The following is a 22,030-nucleotide window of genomic DNA, read 5'->3' as shown; positions in this document are numbered from 1 at the left end:
ATAATGTTTTGTGGACATTTACTGTCTCCGTTTCTGGTTATGCGCACATCAGAGACACAAGTGCTACTAGTAATAAGACAACTCGGTGAAGCTGAATTTTAAGTTTTTCTAAAATTAGAAGAAAAAACAAGGTGGCAAAAAGCAAATTGCAGTTATATTTTTCTTGGGAAAACTTTATTTTTTCTTAATCATCCTACAAAGCTTTTATAATAACTGTGGCAGGTGACTTCTTATGGGTATGTAGAATAAATATTTAGTTGAATAAAAGGTTTAACCCTATTCTAAGGGTATTTTCCATAGTGAACTCCTCTTCCAATTTCCTTGAATGAAAGGAAAGCCGTATATGGAGCCAAATAGTTATTTAAAATAAAACTGAAAATGAAAATCAAATGCATTCCAACCCAAGAACACAGCTCGGTACGCCTGTGAGAAGGAACCTGTGAATATAGAGGCTCTTATTACTTTCCATGTGGCATTTTGTCAACTCCACCGCTCTCCTTAATCATCTATGTGCTTGATGCCTCCTGGGAATGGAAGGGTCTCTTTGGAAGTTAACAATATTGATTCATGACAGAGGACTTGAAAATAGTCACATTCTGGGAAGATTGTTCCGCCTCTTTTGCTTGGGCTGCATCCATCTTTAAACTCTTAATTTTCCATTTTTAGAAATTCTAAGGGAACCTGGAGAGAGGAGAGGGTTATGCTTTATTTTGAGGAGTAATTGGCCAAACTAGAAAAGTCTCTGAAATGTGGAAGAGACATCATGTGGGAACCATGTTACTCCCGGGGGCCTGTGCTCTGCTGACATTCTATTTGAATGTCAACTCTGAAGACAAGAAGGTAGGGTCCTTCCCTCTGGGACCTAACCCTTCTGCTGCCACCCCTTGGATCTGTGACTGTGTTGTGTGTTTCTGCTCTGCAGCACCTGTTTGTTTCTTGCTAGAACTGTGGTTTGTAATGACGCGTTTCCTTCTATTTTCAGGTGTCCTGGGGAAGTGTCGTTATGTCTACTACGGGAAAAACTCGGAGGGCAACAGGTTTATCCGAGACGACCAGCTCTAAAGGCAAGTTCTCTAGGCCTTAGCCCATGTCACGAGAATTTAAGAAAAAGGGAAAGCAGAAATAAAGAAAAAAAAAAAAAAAATGAAGAAAAAAGACAATGGCCCACACTGCATCTCCATGGAGAGACTATGATTTCGGCCCTTGGTACCTTCTGCTGACTTTGCCAGGCCTGTCAACATCATCTTTCTGCCTTAGACTGAGTGGTCACATAGAGATTGACATGATTGCCCTTAAGCAGGTCTCATCCACCAGGGTGACAGACAGCAGCGGGGAAGCACCAGGGCTGACAGGAGGAACACCATGATAGATTGCCTGGCCCTGCGCTGCTCACAAGGGAGCAGAGGTCACACCTGGGGCCCCCTGAGCATGCTCAGTGGCTGTAATCAAGTGAGAGACACTGTGTCTTCAGCTTGCCTATTGAGTAGAGATCCCTCTGATACATCGTGCTGCAGGTTTATTTTTAGTGAAATAGTCACAGTCTTGAGGAAGCCCACTCTCTTTTATTCCTCTTAAATCTTAATGTCTTATATTCTGCGTGCCCCCCCCCCCATTCTTTAGTATCTTTATCACAGGCAATGTGTTTTGGTTTACAGTTTTTCAGATAGAAGAAGGTATATGTTCCTAGCCAGGCAACTCATTTAAGGCCAGCTTCATGTTGTCTGAATTGGAGTAACTACCTTTCCCTAAATCCCTGACTACAAAAGCATGGACTTTATCTTGTTTTGTTCATGTCTAAATCCATTTCTTGCCCTGAGTACTCGGCAGTGTCAGGTATCTTTTTCAGCTTAGGCTCTGGGTATACCAGGGACTTTGAATATTTTTTCATTCATTCATTTATTCATTCACTCATTCATTTCTAACCACACTGCCCACTATGTTTGAAGCTAGCTTGCTCCTCTGGGTGCTACTTATTCTATTTGTTTATGTATTTTAAAATGTTTTTATTGATTTTTAGAGAGAGAGGAAGGGAGAGGGAGAAAGAGAAAGAGACGTTGATGTGAGAGAGAAACATTGACCCACCGGCTGACTCCTGCATGCCCCCTACTGGGGATCGAGCCAGCAGCCCAGACATGGGCTCTGACCAGGAATCAAGCCGGCAAACTTTTGGTACATGGGACGACACTCAACCAACTGAGCCACACTGCCTGGGCCTTTGGGTGCTATCTAAAGGTAGTAAGGTGATAAAAGATAGAGTGGAGGGTCAGAAGATAAAAAGGAAGGGAAGACTGAAGAAAGCATCTACCAGACCAAACAATCTTTAATAGAAGGCATAAATCCTTTTAATTTTGTCTTGTTCTCAGGACCTCTCAGAAATGAAATCCATAGTTTCTGAGTCAGCCTTTGTGTATCTTTGACTATATTCCAGCACTAATGTTTCAGACTGGCTGGGTGGGCTTTAATGTCATTTAATATATTGGTGCACATATAAAGTCACTCTGGAAGATATTTGAAAGACTGGTTGCTCTCGACACAACAGCATTTATTTTGCGCTTCTTCTATTTAGACCCGATGTTCATTGTCCTGGACCTCCCGGTAGTAGGTTAGTTTGAGGACAGCAAAACCTGAAAGAGAATCCCTCCAAGTTAGGTACAAAATAACTAGAGAGTTGCTATTGTGAAACTGTTTGGAGAGTCAGAATCCCTGAAATACCCAAGAAGAATCTATTTTTCTCAGTTCTAGCCCATTGACATGGACTCTGGCCTCCTGAGTCATTGCAGTCCCTGAATGACTCGCATTGGGCCTGGCAGGAGTCCCTCCTGTAGATTATATAACCTTCGGTAATCAGCTATTTAAAACCCTCAAGCCTATTAAGAGGGGATAGTGAATGTTTGCCTTTATTTCTCAAATCCATTAATACCCAGAGTCAAGTACCTTTTTTCGTTTTGATCTATAAAACAGCATAGGGATAATGCTTTATATTAGCTGCATTAGGTCCCACCCTAGTTCTTTGTTTTGTCCATGGCATATTATGGGCAGCCAGAGTTCTGTGCAAGGGCAGCTAGACTAGTCCAATGTCATATCCAATCTAGCGGCACATATATCCTTGTCTCTATAAAATGCTTTAACCCTGCCTCAAACAATATAAAAGCACTTGTGAACTGACCACAGAATTTTTCCATCTTTATTTTTCTTACTTGTTTACTTTTCTTAATGTCAGAACCATTTGTATCATACGCAGGAATGTCTCCCTCAATGAGAGCTTTGGAGGCAAAAAATATTTTTGGAGTGAGTTATTGACCGCATTGTTTCCTCTCTTTGGGTTGTTTATTTTCTTCCAAAACGGTGTAGTAACTTTAATTAAGATTAGCTTTAATTATAATTTACGTAAAGGCCATCACTACAGTATATTCATCTTAATGATAGGATTCTTGTGAGTTTTGTTTCCCTTAAAAAGGAATAATGGTAATGAATTAGTGTTGGGTTGTTTGTTAAGCAAGATTCGCTGGGCTGGAGTTATTGGTCTGCCCTGGCAGAAAAGGAAGCAATATTCTGTGCTTATCTTAAATCCATAGGAATTCCCCAAACCTTGTTTTACAAAGTAGAGAATTAGAAGGTAATAAGTTCAATCGAAGCTCATACATACTTCATACCCCTTTTCTACCCTCGATCTGGCTGCTTTTCCACCCTGTTCCCCCGGGCATTTTCTTTGGGGATCATGGTGTCCCTGAGCTCTCCCCCCGAGACCCTGATCTGACTTGAGCGCGCCCTGCGTCCTCGCGTCCTCTGTCACCTCGGCGAAGTCAGGGCGGACTGTCTTCTCCCTAAGTAAGGAAACTTTATAGAACAATTTGTTCCTCGGGGAATAATGTTGGAGATGGTGGGGAATCTTATTAAAAGTACAACGATTACAATCATTTGCTTTTACTTTTACCAGCCTCGCTCATAAAGCGCCCATCTGTTTGCGGCTGTAAACGGAGGCGCATTAGAGGAGATCACCGCTCGGTCAGGCTGCGGTGCCTTTTCACGCACTCGTGTGTGCTCAGCAATAAAGAAAGCGAGCCACAGGCTCTGGGCGAAGGCTTTTCCCTTGGATCTCTTTCTTTGTTTTGTCTCTGCGTGTGTGTGCTTCTGTGTGTGTGCGTGTTGGTGGGGAGAGTTTCCATCAGAGACCCATCTCGTCTATTTTCAGGAGAAATGTCTTTCTTGCTCCCTCTAGGAGGTTAACTTGGCCGCCTTTCTCTTTGCTGATCTGCAGACCAAGAGCACCGCACAGGGCTCTTTCCACCCAAACGGTACAGGGTCCCGTGGGCGGGAGGCGCCTGCCCCGCGCCAGGTGGACAGCGGGCCCCCGAGGCTGTCCCGCGCTGAGCACCCATCGCAGCTGATTCTCTGTCGCTGTCGCCAGCTGCTCCTCCCAGTGGTGGCCCCGAGAGGAAGCCTTCACCGAAGAAGGCTGTCACCCTTGCTGGCGTCTGCTCTTTCTCACTTGCCCAGAGACCATGTTGGAAAGGACTGTGACCAAGACCTGGGAAGGGGAAGGAAACCAGAGCAGCACAGCCCATGGTGGTTACGTGTCTGTGACAAACCGCCGGCCCTGGGTGGAGCACTGGACGCTGCTCCCAATGCACCAGCCAACACTTGGGGGGTTTGGAGAGCACGAAAGCACAGCCGCCTGTCCAAAGATACTGCCCTCCTACGAGTTTACTGAAACTTTCCAGCATCAGTGGTTGTCCCTTGGGTACCTATAATCCTAAATGCTACTTTGTCACTTTGTGCATAGGTAATAAATTATATTATTTGTACATATTAACATATGCTAATTTTTCTAAAGTAGCATGGAATGTGGCCTGGAGAACAGGCAACCTAGGACAGGGAGTTTTGCTGAGAAAGAAGCGAGCCCTGGCCCACGTGGCTCAGTGGCCCCTGCACCTGAGGGTCCTGGGCTCCATTCCTGGTCAGGGGCACATACCTGGGCTGCAGGCTCAGTCTCAGGCCCTTGTCCTGGCACCTGCAGGAGGCAACCAATCAATGTGCCTCTCACACATCGATGTCTCTCCCCCGCCCCTGCCCTTCCACTCTCTCTAAAAATCAATAGAAAAAATATGCTCTGGTGAGAATTAACTGGGGGGGGGGGAGGGAGGGAGGGAGGGAGGGAGGGAGGAAGGAAGGAAGGAAGGAAGGAAGGAAGGAAGGAAGGAAGGAAGGAAGGAAGGAAGGAAGGAAGGAAGGAAGGAAGGAAAGAGAAAATTCTAAGAATGGAATATACGGGGGTAAGTTACTAAAGTAGGGCAATAAAAATAGTAATAAATTGAATTATGCCAAAGGAGAGCATGAAGCAGAGCTGGGAGCAGGATTGAAGTTGGGCTCAGTGGGTGGAGATAAGTAGGGAGCTGAGGGAACAATGAGAAATGAAGGCAAAGGACAGTTTTCTGCCAATAAGGAGGGTTGCCGATATTGAGAACTAAAATGGTATTTAGCAATATTTTCTCCTCAAAATGGAATGGTCTTTGATATCAGTGAGGAGTGCCACCTCTTAGTAATGTTTCACAAGATTTTCTGCCCAAGACAATTAAACAGTGTGGAGAAGATGGATCACAAAGCACTGTGGGAATAAATGGTCATATGTGGGATGGCTACATAGGACTATGGCTTGTGCCTAATATTCCACAGACAAAAAACAGTGTCCCTAAGGTAGGTCCCCAAGCTGCTGGAACAGCTGCAAGATAAGGGAAAATTTGTTGTCTGGCCAGTTTGATCAAGGAGAGAAAATACTTTCAAATTCATGTCAAGCCTTCATATATTTATTGAGCTCAGAGAAGACGGGTGCCTTGACAAGATGACACAAAAGCAAAGATATTTAAGGAAAATGATGAAGGCCTCGATGTGGGGCTGAAGATGCTGGCGGTAGGATTTGACCATCCCAACCTGCAGGCAGTAAATGAAAAAACTCAACTCATGGGAGGTGTGTATAACATCAAAGTTCAACTGGATAACCTAAATTAGCCTACAGAGTATTCCATAAATAATTAATGTTTATGCTCTGTCACATCAATTACATTAAATCAATGTTTCCTTCTCTCTATTGGAATAATTTCTTCAATCTTAGAAATAGAAGTGAATTTGGAGGCACTGGGGATAATTTCCTGTAGACACTAACTTTCTAACTTGAGTATTTGATAAAAGGGGCAAGGGCGCTTTGTGGTGAGCTTAACCACAATATTCAGAACATTCAGTGGTGGAGTCTTGAAATAGCTAAGGAGTCATATACATTTTCCATTCCCAATGGTTGCATTTATTAAATCATGGTTTAAATAATGATAATTAAGTAGTACTTTAAAATAAGTTCCATTTTGAAATAAGATTTAAATGAATTTAACACCCAGGTATAGCATGTTGTTTTAATTTTTATGTTATTACTATTTAATTTAATCTTTCTTTATAAAATGTATTCTAACCTTCACCCCATATCTAAAGTTTTTCAGGCTGTGATTATGATAGAAACAGCTTTTCTGGACTTACTGTAACTTAGATAAAATAATGACTGTGACAGCTACAAAATCTTCTAGTGATTTGGCTCATCAAAAAATGCTGTCAAGTCCTCACGAACAGCCTGAAAAGTGTGTGCGTGCGTGTGTGTGTGTGTGTATGTGATTTCAGGATCTGAGAATTCTTATTACTGATGCTGTAAATAATTTTCTGACTTTTCTAAGAACTTCATAATAAGTCATTTTTATTCCTGTTGCCATGTTACATAGAAAAATGTGTATGTTTCATACCAATTAATCAATACTTATTTTGTGCCTGCCTTTCATAGTCATCGATTGATTATTCTAGCTTTGGTGCAACCTTTCCCCCTTTTTAGACCTTTGAAACCTAATTTGAACACAACAAGCTCATTGTTCAAAGCACAGCGTACGGCAATTTTGTTTCAAGACATGTCCTTGATACCCAAAGAAAGATAGGTACATGAGTTATCTCAGAGAGTTACTATATAAAACCAACTTTTGTTCATTGATTATATCTCCCTAATTGTTTACATTCATTCTCAGAATCCATATTTCCTCATTAGTATACAAACACTGTCTTCCAGAAAGTGACTGTTGTCTGCAGAGCTACAACATACGCACAGTCCACGTTGTGTATTCGCATGGGTTTCTCTATGTTCCTCTAACACGGTGAACGTAGGGATGCCTCCAAAGGCAACCCTTTCAATCCCCGCCCCTTTTGTAAAGCTTTCTTTGGTATGCCCACTCAGATGACCCATCTTCAAAGGATCGCATTATAGTGTAAAATGTGTGGACTTAATGGTCAGTACACTCCTTGAAGTTCTAAGAATGTGCGAAAAGAGTCAGTGTGCATATCTTTACAAACTAGGTTTAAGTACTGCTTAGCAAATTACATTTAAGTGACAAAATAAAATAAAATCTCAGTTCCAACTTATTAGGCAAGGCCAATAGGTTTACACTTATGAATATTTGCATGTATGATATAGATACACAATATTGGCTTGTCATATATTAAAATGGATTTTACAGTGCTTTTTTACTTAGTTTGGTCCATGGGCTACTTTAGTGGGTATTGTTATTATAGCCTTCTTATGCTGTTTTATTTGTGCACACATGTACCCAGCACATATGCATATTATAAACATATAAATTATTTTGTGATATCAACATTTATTCAGGCACCGCTATTGGCATTTTATTAAACTGTAGTCATCAAGAAAGTAGCTGTAATATATCCAAGGACCCTTATGGATGCAAAGCGGCTCTAAGTAATTAAAAACTCTAACGCATGCATTCAATTTTGATTCACTGCTGCTAGTACTGGGCCACTGATTCCTCTAGAAATATTTTTCAGCAATCCCATGATCCAGGTTGTCCTCTCTGGTTTTGAAACCTTCTTTAAAACCTATGCTTATCTGTGTCTTTAAGGATGTACACTCATGCACTGACTCCACAAATATTTTTGGGCCACTATCAGTATGCTAGAAATTAGAAATACGAGAGGAATGAGAGGATGCCCTACTTTGGGACAATTTCTATGTGTAAGAGACTAATACATACACAAATAATTATTATGTGCTGTGATGGGCCCTAAATTAGGGATTGCACCAAAGAACTGCATGGATTAAGGCCCAGAAATGACAGCGAGAAGGCGATTCTAAGAGTATCCATAATCTAACCTGTGTGTAAGATTATGGATACTCTTGACCCAAGCTGCATCCTTTCTCACCTGGAAGATTCATTCTGGCTACATAATCCTTTCAGTCTCCTGATTGTACTCTTGCCTTTCTGTAGCCTATTCTTAATGGGAGAGCCAGTGCAATCCTTTAAAAACGTTAAATCACTTCCCAATGATTGGGTCCCCTAACTGTTTCCCACCAGGGGTTTCCCATCTCACTTGGAATAAAAACCAGAGTCCTTACAAGATCCTACATGGCCCTATACAATCTGCTCTAGAGAAATCGGTGTTCCAATAGCTGTGAGATTGAAGCAAAAATTAATGCAAATATTATTTCCTACCACTCTCCCCTCACTCTGCTCCAGCCACACTCGTCTACAATGAGCACACTACCTGCCATTCAGGTCTCTGCTCAGATGTCACCTCGGCAGAGAGCCTTCTCAGACCACACAGCCTAAAGTAGCAGCCCCTCACCACCACTCACTCCACTTACCTCGCTTTGTTTTCCTCTGTTGCACTTATCACCACTGGACGTATTACATATTTCTTGGTTTTGTCATGTATTGTCCAAACAAAGGAAGGACTTGTTGTGTTCTGAGGCTGAAGGGTGCCCCTGTAACTATTTTATGAATGAATGAAAGAATGGTTCCAATTCACAGAGGTCTGCTAGGCTATGTTTACCGACATGCTGTTGCACAGTAAACCGGATGAGTCTCTTTCATCAAAGGAATTTTCATTTGAAAAGTCTCCACCCCCTTTATTTTATAATCGGGACCAAGCAAACAAACTACCTTGTTCATTTGCAGGACAGTGAGCAATGTGGATGCAGGAGGCAAGGAAAATGGGGTAAGATTGAAACGGGAAAGGGGAATGAATGTCAAGAAGCAGAAAGACAAGATGAGAGGCACCTCGACCTCGGATGGACTTGAGATGCTGGGTCAGCCTTCCAGGGCCCTCTTCTCCAGTGACATCTATGCCACCAGCAGGCTGTGTGGTTGGTTGTGGACACACACAGGCCTTCTGTACCAGAGGCTGAATGTGCGCAGGTGGAGGCTCTTCTCTTTCATTCAGTTAAAATTTTTCAAACAAAAGCCTAATCTTTATTATAACATTTCTATATCATGATAACTACAAGTTATATAAAATTATAGCAAGATTTGGAGAGAAAAGCACAGTAACATTATTCATAAAACTAACTCTTCTCAGACTTTAAGTTATTTTATCCAGCACTGATAGAACCAACTTATTTTAACCGTGTAACTTAGTATCCAAGCCTTCTCAAATTCTGTTTGCTGAGTACAAAATAATGAATTTTTTTTTTCTGTTAAAAGTGGAGCACAGAATTCATGGATCTAGTTAGGTAATGATAATTATCACTTGCACAACTGCTGTAAAAACTGTTTGCATGTATTAACTAATTTAATTGTCCAACAGCCCCATCCAGTAGGTGCTCTTGTCCCCTCTTTGAAAACAAGGAAACTAAAGCCTGAAAGGCTCAGTACTGCAGATGGGGTCACATACAGACAGTAGATATGGACCCCAAAATTTAACTCAGGCTGTCCAGGTCCAGAGTCCATGTTCTTCCCCCCGGTGGAGATATTTGTCAAAACATTTTTGAAACTTGTCTTTTGGAACAAACTTTAAAACTCTTTTACAAACCATTCATTAAATAAAGCTTCGTGTAAACAAAGGAAAAATGGCCTTATGTAGCTCTGTGACCCAATTCATTCCCTGGAATGTTTTTTTTTTAAAGCACACTATAAATCAATCTAAGCTACCTTCAAATTAAAAATACTTTCTATGATTTAAGATGTTTGAAGACTTTATGTGGACACTTAGCATACTGTAATAACAGAACGAATAGCCTGGAAATCCCACATCCTGATTTCCACCTTTCACTGCTGCGATAATTAGTTACATTGAAAATTTGGGGAAATTCCATCTTCGTGGATGGTTGAGAAGGGCGCCACCGGAGTCCAGAGACTGGGCTCTCTTTCTGCTCTGCTCTGCTCCTCACTTTGCTCACATCTCTGGTCTTCTGTTTTGGGGCCTGGTAAGGGAGGAAACGGAAACCGTCCAAAGGCAGCTGAGACTAACCCCCCTGAAGACGGGCGGGGGTCACCAGTGTCTCTCCAAACTTGGAATTCAGTGATTTGGTGAGATATAATGTGTACCAAAGTGCTTTGCAAAATAAAGTGCTACCCAAGTGTGAATAATTATATGGCGAACTGCAAGCTCTGGAGGTGTTTTCTAAAAGGAGCTTTGAAAATATTTTAGGTGATCAGCCTCAGTCTCATTCTTGGATCAGGAGAGTGTCTGAAGATGACCGCCGTGAAACAGGCCCAGCCAGGGGACCCCAGAATAGGTCACCACGCGGTCGCTGCTTCCCACACCGTGGTTCGCCGTGTCAGTGTTGTGTATACGCCACGGGCGGTGTTCTTCGGGGTCGTAGTTTTATTTGATAATAACCACTCATGTCCCTTCTCTTGCTTTATGAAGCCGGCATAGTCAGAAGGCGTGGACTGCACATGTCCCCTGGCTTCTGTCTCTGCCAGGGCCACACTAGAGCGGGCAAGTGAGACTCGCCTTGGGCGTGATCGCGAGTGGGCACAGAGACGCCAAGGGACCAGGATAGATGATACTTTAATGCAGTATCTTAAATATTCAAAATGAATGCAAAAAAGGCATGATGAACAAGACATCCAGTGTTAAATAAAAAAGTGTTTCCTTTTGCCTGGGCTCCCAGGCCCAGCGCAGCCCTGTACTCCCCTGTTCTGGTCACTTCTGTCCTTACAGCACGAGAGCCAGCAAGCCCTGTGCTCAGTCCGTATTGGAGGCTAGGCCAGCACGGTTCCTAGGTGGTTACTCAGAAGCCCCCTCCGCCTTCTTGCTTCCAGCATGTTCCATCTCTCGGTGTCTCTCCGACCCTGCGTGCTCGCTGTATGCCTGGCTGTGGCGCCGCTTCTCCTTCTGGCCGTTCGTTCTCATTTAGCTTTAGTAGCTTCTGGACGTTCCCCCTGGCGAGCTCTTCGGCATGGGGCCTGGACACTTCTCCCCAGCCCTTTGCTTCCCTCACTCCTTTGATGTCTCCAGTTGCCTTGGGTAAGAAATTCCACTTCAGGCCACTGTCATCCCGCCCCTGCCTGAGCTCACACACCTAGGGGAAGATTGGGGCGGGGGCATTTGAACATAACTTATGTGATGTATACTTAAAAATCCTCAGTCCTGTCAACACTCAACACTGGTTTAATCTACAGCTGAAAACACTAATCTGTGGCTGGTGGCGAGCTCATTACTGAAGGCTACGTGTTACCTGTGAGGGTCCACTGATCTTGGTCCTTCACCTTTAGCTTTTGCAGGAATTCCCATAGTTCTTCTTGTGAAAGTTGTTTTTCTCTTGTACACAGTTTGGCAAAAACTGGGAAATATTGGCCTTTTGTTTATCACCTGAACCTCCACATTAGCCTCTCCCCCTAATTATAAAGCACTATTTCTCCCCACCAAGGAGACCTTAGAACTGGTGTGTATATACAGATACCCATATACACATATGTGTGTGTGTGTAGATAGATAGATAGATAGATAGATAGATAGATAGATAGATAGATAATCCATTTTTTTATACAAACGGATGCATATTCAATTTTTTTTTTTTTTTCATGTAACATCCCCTAATGAACAAAGATGGATGGTGTGATGGTTATTTTATGCGTCAACTTGACTGGCCTTGGGGTGCCCAGGTTCAATATTTCTGGCTGTGTCCCCAGGAGTGCCACTGGGTGAGATTAGCATTTGAATTGGTGGACTCGGTAAAGTAGATTTTCCTCCCAGTGTGGGTGGACACCATGCAGTCCACTGAGGGCTTGAATGGAACCCAAGGCAGAGGAAGGTGGAACTTGGCCCTGTTTTCCAGCCTCAGTGCTTGAGCTCTGACATCTCATCTCATCTCCTCCTGCCCTTGAACTGAGACGTCTACCATTAGCTCTCCTGGTCCTCAGATCTTCCGATTCAGACCGAATTACACCACCTGCTTTCCAATGCACACATGGCAGATCGTGGGACTTCTTAGGCTCCATAATTGCATCAGACAATTCCTTGTCATATATATGCAGGGTGTTCCAAAAAAATGTATATGCACTTCAACAATAGCTCAATTTTGGAAATGAAATGTATTCTAATAAACATGGCCTTTATAATTATTCAAAGCCTGTGTATACATTGTTTTGGAAAACCCTGTATTTGGAATCTCCTATTGGCTCTGTTACTCTGAAGAATCCTGACTGATATACAGATAGTATAATATTGCTGAAAGAAATACTAAATAAAAAGATATGATCACGAATGCATATACATCATGTAGACTCAAATATATATAAAACAACTCATAGAACAATGTGGAGAGAAAAAAATAAGCAATTTTAGTTGGAACTTTGTTGGCATATTATGCAGTGTTCCAAGTCTAGTTTTAAGCTTTAATGACTCTAGAAGTTTAACTGCAACGCGGGTACAGATATATCACTTGGCAGTGTGATTATTTACAATGCTCTTCCACTCACTTTTGTGGGTTTGAAAAGTACATTTTTTATTTTAAATTGTTTGGGTGGGACAGTTTCTGGATGACACCCCCTCAGGCCTTGCTCAGCCCCCTAAGTCGCCTGATCTGTCTCCATCAGACTTTCTCTCATGGGGTCCTGTTCAGAGCGTCTGTCATGTGTCCATCAGAAGCTCCGTCTCTGGAGGGTCTTAAGGCAGACATTATACATGCAATTCTTTCCATCACCGAGCAACAGCCAAGGGAAGTTTCTATGAAGTTTGAAATCGACTAGAGTGAAATGTGGCCCAAGAGAGTAGTTATGTTGAATTTTCATAAGAAATGTATGAATGTTTTAAAATAGAAATAGGTAACTTTTCAGATATTGTTAATATAAGTTAGTAGCACTTGCACTTTTGAAATGATTAAAGCGAAAAACCGCCCTAAGACCCTTGGGACTCCCTGAGTAATCTAGATACGGCCTTAATGCGTTAACAAGTATCTTTCGTGAGTCTCTGATGTCCACCTTTTAACTTTATTTGTGGTCTTTAGGGGGCAGGATATTTATAATTTTGATATGATCCGTTTTCTTCATGTTTATGATATATATTTGGAGAGGTACGGGGACTGTGATGTGTCTGAGGAGATTCTTCCATACCTTAACATCAGAAAGTTCTTCTTCTGGCATTCCTCCTGAAAGCTGTGAAACGTCCCCGTGCGCATTTAGGTGTTCAGTCCTGGGACGGACTGCGTGTTGGTGTGACGCAGGCGTAGAAGTCAACTTTTGGACTGCGTGGCCGGCTTTTCGTTCTGCTCCATTGTCTCTGCCGATGCTAAACTTGTCAATATATTTGGAACCGTTTCTGGACTGTCCGTTCTGTTCGACATATAGAATATTTTCTTGTGTCGGCACTGCCCTGTTCCAATCGCTGTGGCTGTGCAGCGTTTTCCTCTCTCTCCCTCCCTCCCTTCCTTCTTCCTTCCTTCCTTCCACCAGCTTCACTGAAGCACGAGTTGCATACAGAAGCATAATAAATGCCTTCACGATAAGCCCGGAGGTCACCAGCTGGGCCAGATACCTACCCCTGTAAGACCACACTGCCCATCCAGCTATAAAACAGTCCCGTCGCCCCCACAGCCCCCTCACACTGCTTTACAGTCGGACCCGCAACCCTACTCCGCCGGGGGCTTATTTCTGTCGCTATGGATTCGTTTTGCTTTTTCCAGAACTTCGCATAGATGGAGCCACGTAACATATACTTATTTCGTGTCTGGGGTCATTTCCTAAGTATTACCTTTGGGGGTTTGTCCACGTTGTTATTACTGAGCCGTGCTCTCAGGTATGAAGATACCACAATTTGTGTTCCCTTTACCCTGTGTGGACGTTTGCTTTCTTTCAAGTTTGGGGATATATACTTTTTTTCCATACTCTTTCATTGTGGTGAAATATACCCAACATAAAATTTACCATTTCGACCGTTTTTAAAGTACGTACTTCAGTCGCGTGAAATGCATGCACGGTGCTGGGCGACCTCATGGCTGCCCATGTCCGGAACTCTTCATCGCCCTGCACGCAAATCCCGCATGTATTAAATTAAACCCCCCTTCCCCCCCCCCCCCCCAGCCCCTGGCAGCTTTGTTACACTTTCCACTCTGCGGACGGCCTGTCCTCGGTACTCCCCACGGGTGGAGTCATACAGGATCGACCCTCCCGTGTCCGGCTTGTTGCGCTGACTGTTTCCCAGGCCGGCCCGAGCTGTGGCCGGTGTAAGAATTTCATTCCTTTAAAGGCGAGTGGTGGCCCATTGCGTGCACGGCCCACATCTCGCCGTCCGCTCCTCGTGGCGGGCGTCTGGGTTGTGTTTACTCTTCCGTCTGCCGTGAACAGCGATGCTCTTGACGTGGGAGACGGTCCGGTGAGGGCCTGCTCCCGCGCCCTTGGTTTCTACCTAGGGGTGGAACGGCTGGATCGCGTGGTGATTCTCTGTTTCACTTCTTGAGGATCTGCCGAATTGTTTTATGCAGTAGCTGCATCACTTCCAGCCGCGACATCCACGGGATCCAATTTGGGCTTTTTTTTTTTCTTTGTGAGTTTTTTATTTTATAATACCCACTTAGCGGTATAGAGTGGTATCTCATTTTGGTTTTGATATGCATTTCCCTTATGACTAGTGCTGCTGGGCATCGTTTCCTGTACTTTTGGCCATTTAAATATGGGGAAATGTCTGTTAAAGTCCGTTGTCTATTTTTGAAGTGAGTTGTTTTAATTTTCTGAGTTGCAGGAGTTCTTTATATATATATTCTGTATGTTAATCCCTTATCAGATATGCGATTTGCAGGTATCTTCTTTCATTCGCTGGGCTGCCTTTTCACTCCCTTGACAGTGCCTTTTGTTTCACAAAAGTTTTAAATTTTGATGAAGTCCAGTTTATCTATTTTTGTTGTTGTCGCCTACGCTTTTGGTTTCATATCCAATAAATTATTGCCAAATCCGATGTCATGAAGATTTCCTCCTAATGTTTTTGTCTAAATGTTTCATAGTTTTCGCTTTGTAACCTAGCCTTTGACCCATTTTCAGTTAACTTTTGTCTATAGTGTATGCTCCAACTTTATTCTTTTGCATAAGGATATCCAGTTTCCCCAGCACCAATTATTGAAAAGACTTTTGTCCCCCATTGGAAGATCTTTCATTCTTACTGCAAATCAATTGCCCATGCATGCAAGGGTTTATTTCTGGACTTTCTGTTCCATCTCTTAGTGCGTATGTCTGTCCTTAGCCAGTACCACAGTTTGGATTACTATTGCTTGAGGTATTTTGAACAATGCAACGAACATCCTTGTTCGTGTCTTTTTGTGCATATATATTTTTATTACTTTGGGGTGAATACTTACCTGTGTAATTGCTGGGTCAAATGCTAAGAATAGGCTCCGCTTAAAACTTCTAAACCATTTTCAAAGAGGTCGTATTGTACCCGTTCACACTCCCAACGGCAATCCATGAGAGTTCAGTCGCTCCGCATGGAAGCCGGCATTTCACGTGAGCAGCCTGTAATATTTTTGGCCATTGTATTTTAAATGCGATGCTATTCTATTGTGACTTTATTTGCGTTTCCCTGATGATCAGTAATTCTGAGCATGTTTTCACGTGCATATTGGAATCCATGTCTCTTCTTTTGTGAAGTATCTGTTCAAACATTTTACAAGTTTTTAGTTGGTCTGTGTGTCTTCTTAAGATTGAGTTGTAAGAATTCTTTATATATTCTTGACACAAGTCTTTGTCAGATGTATGTATTACAAATACTGTTTCCCAATCATCAGTTTCCCCTTTTGATTTCTTAAGTCTTTCAAAAACAGTTCTCTCTTTTAAAAAAAGTTTTCATTTTGAAATAAGTTCAGACTTACAGAGAAGTTGTCAAAAATATAGCACAAAGAGTTTCTATGTACCTTTCATCCATCTTCCCCAGTGTTAATATTTTATATAACTACAATATCATTATCAAAACCAGAAAATTAACATTGGACAATACTTCTAATCTACGGACCTTACTAACATTTTATTACTTATCCCACTAATGGCCCTTTGCTAATCCATGATCCAGGGGTTTATTAGGAGTTAGTTAATATTTTTTCGTGTTTTCTGAGAACCAGGTTTGGTTTCATCGGCTTTTCTCTGGTGTGTATGTCCATTTTATTTACTTTTGTTCTTACTTTACTCTCCATTCTCTTATTTCAAGTCAGTTTTCTTTTCTTAGTTTGCTGATATGGGAACTTAGATAATTGATTTTAAAACTGTCTTCTCTGATATAAATATTTAAAGCAATACAATTTTTTTAAAATACTGCTTTAGCTTCACCTCACACTTTCTGACATGATGATTTTTATACCATTCTTTTAAAAATATTTAATAATGTCTTTTGTGATGTCCTCCTTGACTTGTGGATTATTTAGAAGTGCCATGTTTAATTTAAAAATAGTTGAGTATTTTCCAGATTATCTTTTGGTATTTATTTCCTATTAAATGTGTGTGTCTGTCTGAGAAAGGATTCTCTGTGTGACTTTGATCCTTAGCTTCTAGCCTAGCGTGGTGGGTGCTGTATGTGCACTTGGAAAGAATTCGTCTACTGCTGTTGTGGTTCACCGTCCTCTGAATATCAATCAGCACAAGCTGCTTTCTAGTTTTGTTTACATCTTTTATGCCTTTACGAATTCGTTAATTACTGAGAGATGAATGTTAAACTCTCCAACTACAATTGTGAATTTTTCTATTTCCTTTTCGTCTGTGGGTTTTGCTTTATGTGTTGTAAAGCTCTGTTATTAGATGCTGGGCACATGTTAAGAATGATTATATACTCTGGATGCATTTGTCATTTTCAATTTTTAAGTGTCCTGCCATATTTCAGGTAAGATTCCTCATCCTGAAACCTACTTTGTTATTAATATAGCTAGTTCAGTGTTTGTATGGTTTCTCTTTTTTCCTTTTAGTTTTAACTCGTGTCTTTGTATTTAAATATTTTTCTATTCATAGCATAGAGTTGCTTCTTGCTTTTAAAAATGTTGAACAATCTCTGCCTTCCAATGGAGTGTTTAGAAAATATGCCTGTAATAAAATTGTCAGCATGCTTGGTTTTTATTTTACCATCTGGCTATTTGCTTTCTATTTATACTGTTTTTCTCTGTTTCTATGTTGTCTTTCTCTGCCTTCTTAATGATTAATTTAGTAGCTTTAGTATCCCAACTTACGTTCTTGTTTGGTACGTGTGCTCGTTCTAGGCTTTTCAATAATACTGTTCAAATTACCACAGCATGTCTGTAATTAATACTCGCTTTCCATGCAGTGTCTTACCTTCACGCAGGAAGCACCCATTCCCCACATTACCCTTTCTGCCATCATTGTCACCTGTCTTATTTCTACATATTTATAAAATGCATAGTATATTTTTATTTAAACAACCAATTATCTTTAAAAAAAATTAAGAATAAGGTAAAAGCTTTATACATATATTTTTGGAATTCCCATATTTACCATCTTCAGTGCTATTTCTAGGTATAAATCTGAGGGTTGTTTTGTTTCGTGTTTTGGGAAACATCTTTCTTTGGCACGAAAGCTTCCTTTAGTGTTTCTCGTGGTGTGGCATCGCTGGCAATAAGCTCTCTCGGCTTTTGCTTTCTTAGAAGCGGCCTATTTTACCTTCACTTGTGAAGAGTCTCTTTACCTGACCTAGAGCTGGAGGTTGGCGCTTTTTCCTTGTAGGACATTAAATACGTCCCTTCGCCTGCTCTGCCTTGCAGAGCTCCTGGCGTGTGGTCCTTCTGACGGGCCCCTGTTTTCTGCCAGCTTTTAAGGGTTCCTCCCGATCACGGCCTTTCGGCAGCTTCATCGTGACGTGCTGCGGTGCGGTTTCTGTTTGTTCTGTTTGGAGTTTGCTGTGCTCCTCAGATCTGTGGGTTTCAATTTGCATCAAAATTGGAAATTTTTAGCTATATCGTTTAGTTTTAGAAACTTATCCAGATTGCCTTTTTGAAACATTTTTTTCTCCAACTTGGTTTATTACCGATATAGTTCATGGGGTTTAATTGTTCTGTGTGTTATGCCTGCTGAATCTCATTACAATTTTTTCTTTATAATCTTCCTCCTCCTCTTGCTCTTTTTATTGACATTTTTTCCCAGATAGCACTTGATACTCTATTCTATAGATAATTCCATTCGGCAAATTTAAATTTGCCTTTGCTGAGACCCACAGGGCCTCAGCAATTCCAGAGCAGATGTGCTTGTTTTCTGCTTGTAATTTCTTTCCTAGAAGTAGAGTGTGGATTCTAACTCCGTACCTCCCGCCTCCTGCACTGGGGCTTCCAGTTTTGTGCGGACGAATCTTTTATCACATATTGTTCAGAGCATTTGGTTGGAGACCACGTCATGTCCACCCAGGCTCAGGGCCTTGTTTGGGGGCTCAGGGTCAGTTTATTGTGCTTGACAAGGGCCTTGGCCCTAAAACCTCCTTCCCTCGGCATTTATTTTACAACCAAATTGGATGCCCCTATGGGCCACTTTTTTAATTTTCATATTTAGCCATGAGTTTCTTTCTTTTTATTTTTGAAAGCTGCAGGTTTTCCTTTCCTACTTTTAAGCTCAAGCATGCGCGCGCACGTGTGTGTGTGTGTGTGTGTGTGTGTGTGTGTAGTCTAATACTTCATAATGTTTGTAGTGGTGGGAGTTTCTTTCATGAGCTATATTAACTGACATTCTTACATGTCTTCATTATTAAATATGAATGGAAAGCCAAGACCCACTAAATATTTGAATAATAAAATATGACATGAGATCGATTCTAACATAAACAAAGTTTTCAAAGGAAATAGAAATATTAAATAATAAAGAAAAAAACACAAAAATAAACTAACTTTATTGATATCCTCAGAGACGTATAAGCTGACACTGCGTCCACGCGTCACAGGATGCTATGAAAGGGAAGATTCGGAGAATAAAAATGAGAACTTGATGATTAAAATAACCTAACAAAACAAAACTGCAGTAGAAAAGTTGGGTTGAAGGATTTCAAGAAATAAATTTCCAGTACACCTTTCTCTGTAAAGTAGAATGGAAATAATAAAAGACAAAAAATATGATAGAAAAGAAGTGACATAAGACTTACACAAGAGTCCTAACAATCAAAGAGTAGAAGCTATAGAAGGAAAAGATATGGGAAGTGAATGAAAAAAAATCAAAGAAATAAGGGGACAAAATTTTGAATTTTAAAGGACATGATAAATGATAAATGGAAAAATCATTGTAAAATTTCAGAACATTTAGGATGAAGAACTAAACACCTGCAGAGACTAAATAAATAATAATCAGGTAAGTGTAACACCCCTGAAGAATGAACCTGCTATCATTATAGTGAGTGCTAGCTTATGGTAGAAAAATACTTCCAAAGTTCTGATAAAATTATTCTATACTCTGCCAAAATATGGAACAAATGTGAGATCAAAGTAAAGATATTTAAAGACATGAAAGAGAAATCTGTTCCCCACAATGACCTATTCTTTTTTTTCTTCCTAGGTCAGCAATGGAAAACAGTTTTTACTTAGACACATTCCAGCTAAACTCAAGAAAATTACATTCCCCTGCCTCCCTTGCAGCTATGATCGGCTATATGAGCAAGTTCTGTCCCATGGTTTATAGTGGATGTGTGGTGAAGCGGCTTCCAGAAGATATACAAAAAAGAGAGCGATTGTTTCCTTCTTATTATTTCTTCTGATTTGCAGGCATGGTAGCTGGAGCTCCAACATTCATTTTGACTTTCTTGGCTTCCTTGAGAATGAAAGCCATCAGAGGAGGATAATGAAATGAAAAGATGGAAACTGTGTTTCTGATGACAATGTGAGCCCACCACACCCACTCTGCACTGCCAAATTTCTCCCTATAATAGAGAAATAAAGTTGCCTCTTGCTTACGTTACATTTATTGTTGATTATTTTATTATATACAGCTACACCTAATCCAAACTGACACAGAAAGCTACTTGAGGATATATATCAATTAATGACACATTGGCTTTTATTTTTGCATTTGGTTGCCTATGTGATTATATTCTGGGCAGTGATCTGCAATGGAAGTGTCATGAAGGGGGCCACGAAGAAATAGTGGATTTAACTCAAGAGAATTATCAAAGGAAAAACCAGGAGGATATCTGTGCCTAAAGAATATTTAAAAATACTTCAAGAATAAAATAAAGGCAACAAGAAACTCCAGGGAAAATATAAAGTGTTAAAAATGGCATTACTGCCCTGCCGGGCGTGGCTCAGCAGTTGAGCATCGACCTAGGATCCAGGCGATCGGGGTTCTATTCCTGGTCAGGGCACATGCCCGGGCTGCGGGCTCGATCAATGACTCTCTCATCATTGATGTTTCTATCTCTCTCTCCCTCTCCTTTCCTCTCTCTGGAATCTCTAAAGATATGTTTTTTTAAAAAAATGGCATTACTTTGTTCTATAATGAACTACATAGTCAGTGGCAATGGACATTTGGTGGCAGTAGCAGGAAAGAGACCCTGTGGATTTGCCCAGGCCCAAGGCCTCTAATAAATCTGTCTTTGGGACCCCAACCCACCCAAAATTATTTAAACAATAATTAAGAACCTTAAGAGAGGAAATTTTATTGCAGAAATGCTCACTACTTGCTTTGGCTATACATTTTTATTCAAACTAAGAAAATTATTAAGAAAAAAAATATATATATATGTATATATATATATATATATATATATATATATAGAAAGATATATTGAAATGTTGGTCTCTTTTCATGAGTTTGCCTGATATGCAGTGAGGCTTTTTTAGGCCCACTCTTATTTTGTTTGGGAAAGTTTTTATTATACATAGATTATCATTTATATTCCACCGCTTCTGATAATTTCTTCAGTAATACCAATTATAGCATCTTGCAAATACCTCAGTGTTAGTACTAGTATCCTTCTGTTTTAACTGTTCATTAATTCCTGTCTTTCCCCCTGGACTTTAACTCACTGATTGCATAAACACCAATTTTCCATTCCATATTTTCATAACTTGGCCCAGCATCAGGCACCTTGTAAGTGCTCATGTTTATTAAATGAATTAATGTGAGGAAACTTCATCAGATTGTTATGAGAACATGTTATTTTTTGGCTGTTTTCTCAAGAAGGAAGAAAAGAAAACAGTGAGAGAAGATGCGATTGAGGAGAAAAGGAGACTACTGAACACATTTAATAGTTGTCCCTTTTCCAAAGCACTTAAGCAGCAGCAAGCATGCCCTGGGAGCATGTCTGATGATATTTCACAGCCTCTCTTCACAGATCACCTTGCAATCCCAGGTCACAAGGTGGAGCTGCCAGCAGTCCTGGTATTAAGCCACTGCTCCAGCTTCCAGCCCTCCTTTAAGTGAGGAGCCTTGTGATGGCCTCGCCGAGGGTAACTGCCAGCTTACAGCTGCCCTGTCCCTGCCTCCCTGCCAAACAGACTCAGACTTCAAGCAAGTAGTTTCACAAGCCTGCGAGGAATGGATATTTAGAAAGACAAGTTATGTCGTGGTCATAGTCACATAGCATCACCATCAGCTCAGCATCCAGGCGAACCAGACCGATATCCCCTGCGAACAGTTGGCTTTACTGAATGCAGGGCACTAGGAGGAGAGGTGCATGGGGAAAAAGAGGGGTAAGCGGGTCTGCCCGGCTCAACCAGATGGAAGCACACGACCCTTCTTCTTGTCACTCGGGACCTTTGTTGGAGGCATTTGACATACAGTGAAAGAGTATGCAACTTAGAATTAATGGACCT

At 41.3% G+C, this 22,030-nt stretch overlaps 1 protein-coding gene across 1 annotated transcript in view; it reads left to right on the top strand.

The window, feature by feature from the left end:
* The window catches only part of LRMDA (leucine rich melanocyte differentiation associated), a 979,155-nt gene extending 958,982 nt beyond the window's left edge, over positions 1–20,173 (top strand). The window contains exons 7-8 of the mRNA XM_081158546.1: positions 983–1,064; positions 19,776–20,173. Coding sequence (XP_081014672.1) covers positions 983–1,062 — 80 coding nt within the window. The 3' untranslated portion in view covers positions 1,063–1,064; positions 19,776–20,173. The remainder of the gene's footprint in view (positions 1–982; positions 1,065–19,775) is intronic.
* Positions 20,174–22,030: the final 1,857 nt, after the last annotated feature.

This window comes from Miniopterus schreibersii (genome assembly GCF_964146895.1).
Source record: "Miniopterus schreibersii genome assembly, chromosome: 14".
In the NCBI taxonomy this organism is placed as follows: domain Eukaryota; kingdom Metazoa; phylum Chordata; class Mammalia; order Chiroptera; family Miniopteridae; genus Miniopterus; species Miniopterus schreibersii.
Note: the sequence above shows the minus strand (reverse complement) of the source record. Positions and strands in the feature narration are given on the sequence as shown.